This window comes from Chenopodium album, chromosome 14 (assembly GCF_948465745.1).
Source record: "Chenopodium album chromosome 14, dcCheAlbu1.1, whole genome shotgun sequence".
NCBI lineage: Eukaryota > Viridiplantae > Streptophyta > Magnoliopsida > Caryophyllales > Amaranthaceae > Chenopodium > Chenopodium album.
Window position 1 is genome coordinate 7,433,033 of NC_137847.1, and position 15,444 is coordinate 7,448,476.

Genomic DNA, 15,444 nt, shown 5'->3' on the forward strand with positions numbered 1-15,444 from the left:
TCTTTATACCTCACCCTATCATTTCATTAGCAAGTATTTTAATAACGATTTGGTAACACCAATTAACCAAAAAATATATATAGGTCTGGTAATACCTGACTCGACCGACCCGAATCAACAGAAACCGATTCGAGAAACATCTAATTCAGCTTTCGACTGATATAACTAGAGTAACTTACTCCGTAGCATAACTCAATTTTGACGTAGACTCGACCAAATCTCATCGACCCCGACACGAACACCCGAATTAACGCCTCTACACTACACTTATCTCCCTAAGGCCAAAGTAAATGTCCAATTAGCCCCCTTTACGCCATACCAGATCCAAAGTAAAGTCCCAAGTCTCTCTTCTCTGAAACAACTACCACAGTGATCAAATCAAATTACTGCACTCGAAGAAGACGACTCCACCAACAATGGTGGCTCCCAAGAACTCCTCTCCTCTCCCCAAATCTGGCGCAGTTTCCAAGGGCTACAACTTCGCTTCCACTTGGGAACAGGTCTCTCTTTCTTTCTCCTCTCAATTTTACTTTCAATCATTGCATTGCTTTGATTTGATTTTAATTAGGGTTTATCATTGCTTGTTATTTGATCAATTTTCATCAATCTTGCAATGCTGATTTGGTTTATTGAATGAATTAGGTTTAATTTCCGATCCGATTTTTTTTTTTTTTTCCCCTGGAATTTTGTTGATGTTCTGAGTTTAATTTTTGTGATCAATTCAGAATGCTCCATTGACAGAGCAACAACAATCCGCAATCGTTGCATTGTCTCATGCTGTTGCCGAGCGTCCCTTTCCTCCCAATTTGGTACCTTTCGTTTATTTCTGTATTTTGATTTCGTGGTGATTTTGGTGGTGGTGGTGGTTTAGTTTCGAGTGTCGGAATTGAGTAATTGTCTGTCTTATAGGCGCAGGATCGAGTACCGGGGCAGGGACATGGTTTATCTGTTAGTACGCCGGACAGTGTTGCTGATAACTCTGCTGCTATTGAGGCTGTTTTGGTTAACACAAATCAGGTGATCAGTTTGTTTTGATCATGGCTTTGAAACTTTTAATCAGTATCTTTATTACAGTTGCGTTTTGGATGTACTACTTAAACATGGATTTTTATATATCTATCTTGCTATCATTGCAATATGATTCAAATGGTAGGAAAGAATTAATTTGACATATCAACACTAGTGGATTGAGTAATGGTTGATACACATGCATAAATGTTATGTTATTATCTGTTAGAATTGTCAATATTTCATACACGCTGTTACAATTTGAGGTTAATTTATGGTGATATTATTATAATTGTGATGAAATAATGTGAAATTACCTTTTGGCATGTCTAAAGGTGGATGTTCATACATCAATCTTTTTTGCAGTGTTCATTTCTTTCTTAGTTTTAATCATTTATGTATGTCATACAAAGTATTTAGGATTTCGAAGCTGTAAGTCTCAAAATTTAGACACAGCCATTAGCTGAAAGCTTGTTTCTATGTCTGTCCTTTTGTGCTGCAGTTTTATAAATGGTTCACAGACCTTGAAGCTGCCATGAAGTCAGAGGTCAGTCATTGTGTAATGTTGATACACTGGTTATATGTGCTCATGATACTTGGATATTTCTCTGATTATTTCTTTTTTTAGACAGAGGAAAAGTACAGACATTATGTAGATACTCTGATACAGCGTATTCAAACTTGTGATGATATACTTCGCCAGGTTGATATGCATTTTTATCATTTTGACCTTCAAGTCCATTGGGTGGCTTTGTGATACAGATTTGGTTATCAGCTAATATCCTCCCCTTGCATGATATGCAACTTTGGCTATATTTGATGCAGGTGGATGATACCCTTGAATTGTTCAATGAGCTACAATATCAACATCAAGCAGTGGCAACTAAGACTAAAACCCTTCACGATGCATGTGATAGATTGGTATTTTCTCAATCTCTTAATTCCTTAAAATGGGAAGGCTACTTCCATCTCTTTAACTTGGGTTTTTATCTTCTTTTTTTGCAGCTAATTGAAAAGCAGAGATTGATTGAATTTGCGGATGCTCTTCGGAGTAAGCTTAGTTACTTTGATGAATTGGAGAATGTAAGCATACACTATACTTTTTCATCAACAAAAAAGGCCCAGCCCATAAAATTATGGTGTTTCATGTCCAAGACTAATTGTTAGTTATATTAAAAGAGAAACAATTTCAAAGTGCTAGTGGCATTTCTATTGTTTATCTCATTTTGAGACCTATGCAAGCAATGGTAATCTATTATGTAACATGTATATTGTTCGTTGATGTGGCTATGCCTGTATTCTTTTGGCGAAGTGTTTCGCTGCTGTTTATATACTAACTCTGTTTCTATTTACTTGACTAACATTCATATAAAGGAAATGTCATATTACTTGACCCACACTATAATGGACGGTTTATAACTGCAAACTCACATACTTACCCTTAATTACCTCATTTGTCCTAGGGTTAATAGACCCCAAATTCCCAACCTCTTCAACCTTTCTTTATAAAACAGCCACCACTAGGTTCATCAAAGCCATCACCTTCCCTTCCGTACAACCGCCACCCTTACTGAAAATCACCACCTATACACTGATGCGCCTACGTACCCTTAACTTATGCACCCTCAAACAAAAATCACCAACTCACCTCCATTTTCACCGATTCGCCACCCCGAACTCGTTCGGATCCTGCCGCCCTCACCAATACCACTGCCCTCTACACCAATTTTCACTTTTAACCCGTCAAAATTTTCCATCCTTAAAAAAAAATAACATCCCTTTGCACAATCTTCCGTCTTTATGACCCTAGCTCACCTAAATCACTTGTCCACTAAAAAGCGTCACCTTCTAATTTGAAAACCACCATCACCGTCATAGATGAAAACCCTAACTTTAATTTTTCTCTCTTCCCTTCTAACCACCAGATCTACAACCCACCATGCTACTCTTAAGGGCCTTACTAATAATATAAAATGGGTCATCTGGGCTATGCAATCAGGGAGACATTAAGATACATTAAGAGATGAAAAAGCTAGTTTGGTTTATAATTTGGATAACATTAAAATCTGAAGATAGTTTTAAAAAATTTGATTAGCTTGGCTCTCACAAAAGCTAAATAAGTACTTGTAAATGAAGATATAACTGTCTGTAATTTCCTGATTTTCTCCATATACTTCTCTCTTCGATTCCTAATATTTGTAACCACCATTCAATCTTCTTTCACTTCTCCTTTGTCTCAATACACATAGTACTCTTTCTCTTTGGGGCAGTTCATAGTGTCATGCCAATAAATTTTCCAAACTACTAACGGTGTTGAGGTTATCCCGCACAAATCTTAAGAGTACCATGTGAACATCGATTTCTCCCTCCGTTTTTCTTTCATAAGCTAGAGTTACTATTTTCGTCCTTTTTTTTATAAGCTAGAGTTATATTTTTGGAAGTCTCTTATAATTTAATAATATATATTTACCCACTAATGTCCCCACTTTTTCTTTATCATTTCTCACTCTTCCAATGGTCCCCACTCCCTCTCAGACCACTTTACTTTTCAATAAAATAATAACCTTATCTACCCCACTAACATTTTATTTTATTAAACCACCTAAAACTCGCGCAATCTCATCTCTTGCCTATAAAAAAAAAACGGAGGGAGTACTTTATTTAGGCTTATTACTGTATGCACTTGCACAAAAAATATAAGGGTACTATGTAGAATATTCTCATAAATTTGAATAACATTGAGAGTTGTTTCATATAGATATGATTTTGCAGTAATTGAAATATTCCAATGCTTGTTGTATATTTATATCTTTCTTATTTGGTATTTATATGCTTTTGTGTGCTATTTTCAAGTTCTAGATGCTGATCATTTAATCTGGCATCAGAAGCTCAAAAACATAGAGACTGCATCACTCTTTTCCGAGATTTACATTTCTAATTAAATTTTTCAAATTTTGTTTTCAGATTTCAACAAGCTTCTATTCCCCTAGCATGAATGTTGGAAATCGAGACTTTCTTCCTTTGCTGAAGCGGCTGGATGAATGCATATCGTATGTTGACTAGTGGCCTGAGACATTCCTGGATTTAAAATTAATGCATGGTTAATTAATTTAGAATTTAGTCAGTATAAAATGGTCATTGATAACACCCTTTTCTTTTTTCCTTGTGGAAAAATCCAGCTTAGGAAGTGTTCTGTACTTTGCATTATACAATATTCTTTTATATATAAAAAAAAAGGTATAAAAATACAATTATAAGTAATACAGTTTGATCTATTTAATTAATGGGATGTAGTAGATGAAGAAAAGTAATCTATTAAAAATAGTTGTTTAGTTCGTAGAATATATTGCTGTCATAAATGCTTTTAGAGAATTATAAAATAAAATTATAATTTGCATTTTTAGAAAATAAAAAGTGGGTTTAGGAAACCCTCCAAAATACTCCATTATAATATATAGATGTATATGTATCTACTGCCACCCTTTTTGAGAAAATTGGGTTTCTAATATCTCTTAGTTGCTTTCTGAGTGTTGACTATGTTTCTAAGAGTGCTGTATTTTTCTTACTGGTCTTTGCTGCTGCCTTTTGGATGTTGTAGTGTATAAATTTTTATGCTTGAATTCTGAATTTTAGGTACGTTGAGAGCAATCCCCAATATGCAGAGTCTAGTGTGTACTTGGTCAAATTCCGACAGCTCCAGGTAGTAATAACTCATACTTTTTGTGTACGATACTAAGAATGCAATTCTTCTATCAAGATTAAGGTCAGGTTTCAAATATAATTTTCTTCTCTTTGATGTTGACTACAGTCACGAGCCTTGAATGCGATAAGGTCTCATGTCCAGTCAGTCCTCAAAAATGCATCATCTCAGGTGATTATCAGCAATATATTATTGTTGTGTTTGCTCTTACTGTTAAAGTTAGAAAATTCTGTGATTTTTAAGTTGTCTTGATTAGGTTCATGAAGCAATAAGGAATATTGGTGGCAGTAAACCAGCATTTTCTGAAGGTGTAGAGGCATCTGTTATATATGTCCGTTTCAAGGCTGCTGCAAGTGAGGTAGTTTTCTTGATAACTGCTGTGACTTGTGAGATTATTTCTGGGGTGTGGCTATGGGGATAATTCACTAGAAAGTTACTTTATGAAGTTTTGAAGTGTATCAGAAACGGAAAATCTGGTCTTGAATTATTCAATTTTGCTTTTTTCATCATCTGGAAAGAAACAAACACATAATTTCTTCCGTCCCTAAACAAAAAGCCACATTGATTAGAGAATTGAGTTAAATTACCATGATTATCTGTAATAAATTGTAATCCCTCCATTCTTGAATACTTGACTGGCCTATGTGTCAATGCATAAGTTTGTCCATAAATATATGCTTTTATGCATTAATTAAAAAAAATAATCAAAAAATTGTTTTTTGAAAATTTACATTGAGACTAGTTCATCAATATAGTACACATCTACAGATTATTTTATATATTTGTAAAAAATAGAATTAAAGTAATACATGAATATGTTAGCCGACCCCACTTTTGGGATTAAGGCTTTGATTGATTGATTGATTGATTGAAAGTAATACATGAATAGTCTAAAGGATTTGTCATTGTTGTTCTGCTGCTGCTGTTTGGTCTAAAATAGAGCTGTTTGGTCATTGCTTACCTTTTCAAATCATAATTGGAAACTGTGCAGCTCAAGCTTGTGCTTGAAGAAATCGAAAGCAGATCATCACGGAAAGAGTACTCCCAGCTCCTTATCGAATGCCACAAGGTGTACAGCGAGCAGCGGCTTTCATTGGTTAGTTTGAGTTGTCTCCGGTGTTTATTTTTTAATTTTTTTTTTTTTTACACTCACCTGCAATACTTAATTTGCAAATTCTCTCAGCTAAAAGGCATTGTGCAGCAGCGAATATCTGACTTTTCTAAGAAAGAGGCATTGCCATCATTGACTCGGTCTGGGTGTGCATACTTGGCACAGGTGATTGTACTATTTGAGACTAGTTATAATACGGAGAACTTTGGTTCACATTGTTACTTTGTTTTTAATTTTAAATCTCAATGCATTGTCTCTACTATTCCTTCTTCCTTAATTTGGAGCTTTATCAACAACTTAGGGGAACTTTTTTGATTTAAAAAGTTAATACTCAAGACCTTTTCATATCTTTAAATTTGTAAATTCTGAATGTGTACAGCCTATTTGAAGGGAAAGATTTCTTAACCCACCTTACTAGCATGAAAGTTAAAAAGAAATTCTATGTAAAAGATAAGCCCTTTAAATATTCGTATTGGATTCTGAATCTAACAACTGTTTTAAGCAAATTACTACCTCTGTTCCATAATGTCCGTTTTTTTAATGGTTGCCACAAGAATTAAGGCAATGGAGAGAGTGTGTTAAAAGATGGGTAGGTGTGAAAAAATTGTGGATAAAGTAAGAAAGAGAGGGTGTGTACAAAGTTGGGTGAATGTAAAAAAAAAAAAGGCGGCTGGAGTAAAGAGAGGGTTAGGGGAAAGGTTTTAATAGTTTTAGGTGAGAGGGATATGATTAAGAGGGGATTGCTGAAAATGTAATAAAGTAGATATGTAAGAAAAATACGAAATGGATAAAACCAGAATATGTCCAGAACATTATGAAGTGGAGAAAGTATAACCCTAATTTGCTGTAGAAAAAAGAGAAAAACAACATAAAGATTACAATGAAGGTTTTACTTAGCATTATTTTGTCTCATCCTCTATCCTTTTTTCTTTTCTTAAGGATGTTTGACCTCAAATGTGAAAGTAAGATAGTAAGAAAAGTGCATGACTCAGGCATCTCTGACTATGACTGGGCTCTAATAAATGTTTATAATCATCTACCTTCACTGAGAGAATGTTTTTGTGGCCAATATTATTAACAAGATTGTCAAAATTGTAAGGGCAACCCTATAATATTTCATGGAATGTTCTTTACACTTAAGTTTATGCATTTTGTAGATCGTAGGAATGGGGGGTGAAGATGCTCGTCACACAAAAGGTTTTGATAAGGTTCAGAAATCTATGTGGACATTTTAATATTGCTAGAATTTGGCTGGGAAGAAGGCCGAGTATCAGATTCGCTTTTTAGCATCTGAATTCAGTTTTTTTTTTTTTTTTTTTGGGTGCTCTGTTTTGAGAGACTTCCCTGTTTTATAAATGAGGATGGTGCGCTGCTTTGAGAGACTTCCTTGTTTTATAAATGAGGATGGTGCGTTTAATTTTTGCTGTGAAGTGAGAGCATTTATTTCAGATGTGGATCTAAATACAAAGATGTCTTGTTTGGTAGTTTGGGATGAAATTATTTTGAGTGTCCCGATAAATCATAAATTGGGAAATTCCTATGAACATGGGTGACATCAATTTGAGGATTATGTTTTCTCATACCATCATTTTTACTACACCAGCATTTCAGCTGTGGAATGCTAAATACAAAGGTGCCATAGTTGGTAGTTTGGGATGAAAATATGTTGCAAGTGTCCCTATAAGTCATAAAAGGGGAAATCTTTATGAACTTGGGTGACGTCAATTTCAGGATTATGTTGTCTGGGGATTATGCTTTCTGTACCATCATTTTACTATACATTGGATCGTAGGAATGTAGGACTATAGGAAGTTAGCTGTACATATTGCAATACAACTGGAATTGACAAATAATAATTATTTTGCTTCTTCTGGGAATGTTAATGGATTTATTTACCTTCTAATCTGAGGGTGTCTAACTGCAACTGATAAAGGGCCCTGATGCTAGTAATTGATCTTTTCCCTTCAGTCCATTAAACCCTGCACTAAATGAAAGTAGCCCGGATTTACTTCATGCAAAATAATTAAAGCAAGACCTGCCTATTTTAGTTACTCTAATTAGGATTGACTACTTAATTCACTCCAGCCTCCAGTAGCTTGGGTCAGCAAAATTTGACCACAGTTTTTCTCTCACAAAGTATGTAAATTATGTGAATTTAACCTTTTTTTTTTTGTTCGTATACAAGTATTGTACTACGTAGTAATTACTAACAATACAAAATCAAACTCGTCCCTAATACCATTCGATTCATCCAAAGGTAGCTGCAGCGGGTGACCAGTGGCTGTAGTTGCCATCAGTTATGGAGGAGGGTGGCATAGGTGAGTCATGGTTGTTGTGGCATGGTGGTGATGCAATGTTGTCTAAGCTCAGCTATACAATTTACGATAGAGAGAAAAGAGGAAGGGAGAATTAAAGGAATGAAGTATACTGGAGATAAAATGATTGTTGTAATTTTGAGGATTTTTTTAGTGATTGAGGAATTTTGTAGTTATATTTGATATTTCCAAGCTTACAACTATGATGTCATTACTAATCTCACACCAAGTAAAAGTGAGTCTCCATTGACAAAAGAGGCACATTCATACTTTTAACTTTCACTTGTAGACTTGGATGGTGGGATCCTTATAGTTTTACTTGCACATTGAAAAAGCTGCCAGTAGATGTGCCCAATTTATCGTCTTTTGCTAATTTCAATATGGTAAAAAATGCTTATCATATACTATTTACAAAGACACATCAAATTGTTATTGCAGGTTTATCAGCTTGAACACCAATTATTTAGTCATTTTTTCCCAGCTTCTTCAGAGGATGTTGCAAGTTTGGCTCCTTTGATAGATCCTTTGTGAGTTACTATTGCTTCTTTTGCTCATTTGGATTTTGGTTACATATATTTAATTTGCCAAAAGAGGTTTGAGTGTGCACCTTCATGTACTAGTGAATTGTGATGTACTCACTATTTTATTATGTTTATTACATATAGTTGATTGAATCTCATGCTTTTTTTATGCACAAATAGTGGTAAATTGGTAATTTGGTAATAGTGCATCAATTTGACCGGCATTTAGTTTTTGAAAGCTGAATTTAATGCATTATAAAATATAGTGTTAGTGGGGTTTGGGAATAGGTGGGTAATAGTTTGTTAAAGAATAAGAGATGTGAGAGGAGAGAATAATATTTTAAAAAATGGTAATTGTGGGGACCTTGTGAGGAGAGAGATATAATAATAAGTAAATAAACTACGTGTCCAAAAAAGGAAGTGATGCACATAAAAAAAAAAAAAAAAAAAAAAAAAAAAAAAAAAAAAAAAAACTGAATATTTAGGTAAGTGATGCAATTTGAAAAAACAGAGTGAGTAGGAATGACTAAAAAACTCTCTTGGTAATTAAATAATGTTTGTGGGATTAACAATTTGTAAACTTTCTATAAGTACCTTTTAATTATTATCATATTCGCACACTATATTTTCATAAAAATCTAACTTTATATATCTACCTTTTTTAACAAGTATTTATTCTCTAATACTTAAATATGTCAATGCTCTTATTGGCAATCTACATACTTAAATAGCTATTAGCTAACAATTTTTTACCACACACTTATATACAATCAGCTAATATGGTACTACACAACCAGCTTCAGCTATCAGATATTCTGACTTGTGAAAACTTATTAGTACAATGACCTTGCAGTATTTAACACCATTGGTTGGATATAGAGCAGTCTAGAATTCAGATGTAATGTAGTCTCTTCTCAAACTTGATTGGGACCAGTAGAGATATTGCTTTCTGTAGCTACCAATTGGAGATCCTAATTAGTGATCAACTATGAAGATTAGCCGGATAGAATATTAAGACACTATATCCTTATATGAAGAGGCTTTTCATTTCTTAGCTTAGTATCACTACTTCTAGGAAATTTGTTTTTTTAATACTCCATTTTCCTTTTCCCATATTGACATTGCTCCTCAACTGGAATTGCAGGTGCACTTACTTGTATGATACTCTACGCCCAAAGTTTATTCATGAAACAAATATCGATTTTCTCTGTGAACTTGTTGATGTACTGAAAGTCGAGGTCCTTGGAGAGCAGCTCAGTAGACGGAGTGAATCATTAGCTGGTCTGCGGCCAACTTTCGAAAGAATTTTGGCTGATGTACATGAGCGACTAACATTTCGTGCTCGGACTCATATCCGCGATGAAGTGAGTATTATACTCAATTTTGTTACCTGAACGGCTCTCTATTGAAATTTGCCGTTGGCCCATATATTTCAGTGTTGCTATTTGTTCCTGAGTTATTTTCTTTATGTGTATGTGTAACCTTCGTATCTTACTGAAGTTTTCTTTTTCATCTTCTTTCTCTGCATCTAGATAGCAAATTATTACCCTCTCAATGAAGACTTGGATTACCCTGCAAAACTGGAACAATCTTCTGAGGTTAAAGAGGAAGCTCAAACTGTAAGTTAGTTGAATATTAGTTAATTATTATTTGTATGATGGAGATAAGTGCATTCGTTTCATATATCTTGAACAAAAATTTGTTTAATATGTTTCTCCTCAACTCAAATTTGTAATTGTTTTCAATTGTATTATTTTGAATGAACAAGCTGCTCAATGTTTGCAATATGATGGTCAAATGGCCTTCTCTATCTTAATTGCTGAGGTGTTTAACTATAAATGGGAATTCACATTGTTTGTTTAAGCTTATTGGGGTTCTATTTTCAAGTTTACACCATACTACCTCCATGTTTTATTCAGCGCTGTTGACTTTCACGCTTTCCAATGTAAAACTATGCTCACTGATATCTTTAATTATCAATTAAAAGTTTGAAAGTTGATATTTTTGAAAAATGTGTGTTGTATTGAATCAAACAAGATCAAATATAGCTATGTTTTTCTTTCCATTTCAATCACCATCTATGGCTGAAGTGGAGTATGTGAATTGTGCAAAGATACAAAATGCATAGATTAAAAATAAGGCAGAGGGAGTACAGTAGTACACATGCTTCATACTGGAAAGTGGAAACTCTATATGGTGATACCTGATTGGAAAAATATAATGTATTTTATGTGAATATGTTACACATGACAGACATATAGCATTTATCTAGACACATGCATGAAAAGAGATATAATCATATGAGTGCACATATGCGGCACACAATGTTTGTGATACCTTCCAAGAGCCAGGATTTATAATTTTTATCAATACCCCAATTTAATTGCAGAGTGAAGAGAATCAAGATGTCTTCAAATCCTGGTACCCGCCCTTGGAAAAAACTCTCTCACTGCTGTCAAAGCTTTATCGATGTTTAGAACCAGGTGTTTTCACTGGTCTAGCTCAGGTATTTAGTGACCAGGCAACAAAGTATACCTTTCTTTTATTTAAGATTTATAGATGTAGGCATGTAGCCTTGTTAATTTGCTAGCCAACTCACAAAATTTATCTTTTTTCAGGAAACAGTGGAAGTCTGCTCCTTGTCCATTCAAGTAAGTGCCTTTATCCAGATGACATACTCTAGAAAGTCTTACTGATATTTTGTGAGTGTGAGAGATTGACATCTATGTTTGTAGGTAAAGTTTGATGTAGTATATTGAATTTCCTGATGAGCGTGTGGTCTTTACTTATTTTAAAATATGTTTCTACAGAAAGCAAGTAAACTCATATCGCAGAGGTCGTCACCAATGGATGGGCAACTTTTTCTGATAAAGCATCTTCTAATTTTGAGAGAGCAGGTTGAACTTTTGTCTTCTGTATTTGGTTGGTAACTAGTCTTGTTATGTGCAGTAAATAGTGACTAACTTCGAATTGTATTGCTGCAGATTGCGCCTTTTGATATTGAATTTTCAGTCACACATAAGGAGCTTGATTTTTCTCATTTGCTGGTTAGTTGGCTGATACTTTCAGATTTTTAAAAAAACTATATTTTTTCTGGAGGGATTTTTTTTTTTTTTTTTTTTTTTTTTGGGGGGGGGGGGGGGGTTTAAGGAAGGTCAAATTTAGAGCTGATTTATTATCAAATCTTGGTTACCACTCCCAAGTCATTGCCAACTAAGCTAGCTCAAAATCATTATGTTGACCGTCTTTTTGTTGGCAGACTATTGCTTTGATCACTAGTTAATTTGAATTTTGAAAGCAATGAGTTGTAAGAGACTTTTTGAAGTTTAAACTTGGGAAAAATCTTGTTACTTTTGATTCTTGAACTCCTATGTGTACCAATTTCAAATGACATATGCCAGTCATCTTCTATATTCAAATTATCTTTTTATAGACGCTGTGATAGTTATTACAATATTGAGAATGAAAGAGGTTTGTGAGTCTATTATTTGTCAAACAGAAGGCTGCAAATAGAATAATGCTGTCCATTTTGATGTCAGGACCATCTTCGACGACTTCTCGGAGGGCAAGCCTCTCTGTTTGATTGGTCAAGATCATCATCTTTGGCTAGAACTTTTTCTCCTCGGGTTCTGGAAAGTCAAGTAGATGCTAAGAAGGTATGTGATATCAATTCCTTGGCCTTGATTGATTATCCATTTATACGTTGTCTTATTGCTTATATGTGGAGCTGGCTATGAAATTTGGCATACATATTGTGAAATGATAATACTAACCTTCCACTCCCAGCATGATAACAGGAATGCAATCTTACACCTAACTATTCAACTGTAGTCGGGAGCCTTGTTTTGGTATTTGCAATGGAAAAATTTAGGAAAAGGTTTAAGAAATTTAGAGTAGATATTGTTACATTCAAAGGAGTAGTTAAATATTGCAATTAGTCTTAGAAGTAGCAACTGCAGCAACAGAGGTCTCTGTGTGTAATGAAGAGAGAATACTATTTTTCGGGATAGTTACTGATTCGATTATTTCAAAGTTTGCCATGGATTATTTTTATTAACAATATTTGGACTACAACTTAGCAAGGATTATTGCTACTAGTTTCTTTTTCTTGCTAGGCATGACCATTGTTTGACCACTTGATTAGTTTGTCCTGGTTGGGGGAGAGGGTTTTGGTTGAGCTTAATTTTTGTGCCTTTTTTTTAAATTTTTTTCTTTATCATTTTCTAGTTAATGTTAAACCTTATACTCCCTCCGTCCCTAAAAGAATGACCCTTATGGCCTAAATCTAGCCCCAAAATGATCATCCCATTTGCATTAAAATACTCTCCAAATTGCAACTATATTTGTGCAAAGTTAGCTTTTCCATGTAAATTTTGCTTTTCTATGTAATTTTATTACTTTCTCTCTTTAGTTTTTTGCAAACCCTATGTGAATTACATTTTCCAATGTACTTTTACTACTATCTTTTTCACTTTCTTAATACCTGTGAATTTTGCCCACAAGGGTCATTCACTCATTCTTTTAGGGACGAAGGGAGTAGTACACTAGTATATGGATATGTAATTACTCTAACACATCATAATTGGGACAATCTTCTCACAGGATTTGGAGAAAATTCTTAAAGCCACTTGTGAAGAATTTATAATGTCGGTGACAAAGCTTATAGTGGATCCACTGCTTTCATTTGTGGCCAAGGTTTGTCTTGGAATTCATGAGCTTTATATATGCTTCTCTTATTTGCCAGTGGAAAATTCTCCCCACCCTCGTTTCAAATATGCTACAGACCAGCAGGGACTGGAAGAAGAGTTAGTTTATAATTTTATATCAACTTTTAGAACTTTGCCTTCTCTTTGTAGGTCACAGCTGTGAAAGCCACAATATCTTCAGGCAGTCAAAATCAAAAACTCGAGACTGTCAGGGCAAAACCTCTTAAGGAGCAAGCTTTTGCAACTCCAGAGAAGGTGTCTGAATTACTTCAGAAGGTAGTTTGGTGTTCTCTCTCTCTCTCTCTCTCTCTCTCTCTCTCTCTCTCTCTCTCTCTCTCTCTCTCTCTCATGATCAGGTATATGTAGAAACATCTATTTTCTAGAGTTTTGATTTTTGCTTTTTTGTCATGACAGAGATTAATTTTGTTGACTAAAATATTCCCTAATACAGAGCATATGTAAGCCTTATTAAAGATAACGCAACTCATTGCCCTTTGCTGACTTACCAGGCTCCCTTTCAGCATCTCTTTTCTGTCTATTCTCTCATGTGGCAACATGGGTTTCTTTTCTTCTGTTGCTGCTTTCTTGTGTAGTGCAGATGCTAGAGCTTTTAAATTGGTTTTGGGCCTGTAATAATAAAACTACTTATCTTGATTAATAGCCACAGAGAGAGCCCCATATATGCTGTATATATGCTGTGTCCCTCTTCACTCAAACTTCTACCTATACCGCTACCCAAAAATTAATTAGTTATCGTATCAAAAACTCGAATTCCTAGCTATATCTGTATTCAAGAGGGTAATGACTTAATTACCTAATCATAGGTATTACTGGTTGCCACTTGGGTAATAATTTGATTACCTAATCATCTGCAGGTTAACTCTACAATACAGCAAGAGCTACCAAGTGTGATAGGGAAGATGAAGTTGTATCTCCTGAATCCATCAACAAGGACAATATTATTCAAGCCAATAAAGTAAGATTTTTGATGTGTTTTTTTTCTTACCTTTTCCATTCTACCTGCAAGGAACCTGCTAATAAAGAAATCTGTGTTTCAACAAAAAAAGAAAATATTCCAAAAAAAAAAAGAAAAAAAAACCTGTGAATCCTGTAAACATGCAGTTTGCTGTTATTTTATACTTTTTGTCAGTTTTGCATTCTTCATATGAAAAATCCTTTATGTAAAGATGTGAGCCAATTACATGCGAATTCCTATCCCCAAATTGGGTGGGAGCCTCTTGCATTGGGTTTTCCAATCTACTCTTGATAATCGTTCTGTCTTGTGAGTGTTCCCTGCTTCTTCAGGAGTGAAAGATTTGTGTCTCCTACTGACTGTATTTTCCTGTTCTAGACAACGAATTGATTATTTTCTACAAATGACTCTTATGTAGGACAAATATTTTGGAAGCTCATACCCAAGTGCAATCACTTGTAAAATCAGAATACTCAGCAGAAGAGATAGAGAGCATCAATGTGGTTTCTATAGAGGATTTACAGGCGCAACTTGATAGCCTACTCTAGATTTGGCAGGAGCACGTATAAAGCAAAGCCATTTACTTCAAGTGTTAGGAATTGTTCATATTAAATCTATACAAGAAACTATATTCACAAGAGTGATGATTCATTTGCTCACAGATAGTATACGTATTTAGAATTCAACTATAGGTTTGTAGATGTTTTTAACTTCTCATTATTTGTTTTTCCTTTGTATTATTCATTAGTTATACCAACAACACACAATTTTTGTAAGCCCCAAATTCTTTTTATTGGATCTTAAGTTTCATTGTACGAGTAATTTTTTTTTTAAAGAAGTATTCATTGTAATTAATTTTGAATAACCAATTTTGAAAAGCCAAACAATCAGCTGAACTTAAGCTCAATTTTGCTTTTTATTGTTTACTACATCTAATCATCTAGACTTGCTAATCACTTAGCATAAGAGCGAATAATACTGGAATGTTGTCAGTCCACATTGTTGGTTGGTTAGCAAATTTTGTAGGTAATCACTTTAGAATAACATGTACTTTTGTAACAAACTCATACTCAGAAACAAAATATACTAGTATGTGAAAGTGGCTGATAA

The 15,444-nt window shown here is 34.4% G+C and overlaps 1 protein-coding gene across 1 annotated transcript; it reads left to right on the forward strand.

Annotated features, from left to right (window-relative positions):
• Nucleotides 1-280: 280 nt before the first annotated feature.
• On the forward strand, nucleotides 281-15,078 carry LOC145578786 (conserved oligomeric Golgi complex subunit 3-like). Its single transcript, XM_081636087.1, has 25 exons — nucleotides 281-500; nucleotides 726-809; nucleotides 910-1,017; nucleotides 1,511-1,555; nucleotides 1,637-1,711; nucleotides 1,834-1,929; nucleotides 2,014-2,091; nucleotides 3,973-4,058; nucleotides 4,642-4,708; nucleotides 4,817-4,879; nucleotides 4,965-5,066; nucleotides 5,700-5,804; nucleotides 5,892-5,984; nucleotides 8,573-8,661; nucleotides 9,800-10,019; nucleotides 10,188-10,274; nucleotides 11,045-11,161; nucleotides 11,274-11,306; nucleotides 11,466-11,552; nucleotides 11,640-11,702; nucleotides 12,195-12,311; nucleotides 13,258-13,350; nucleotides 13,512-13,637; nucleotides 14,237-14,337; nucleotides 14,753-15,078. Exons 1-25 carry the CDS (start codon nucleotides 417-419, stop codon nucleotides 14,880-14,882), a joined length of 2,349 nt encoding a protein of 782 aa, XP_081492213.1. The 5' UTR covers nucleotides 281-416; the 3' UTR covers nucleotides 14,883-15,078.
• Nucleotides 15,079-15,444: the final 366 nt, after the last annotated feature.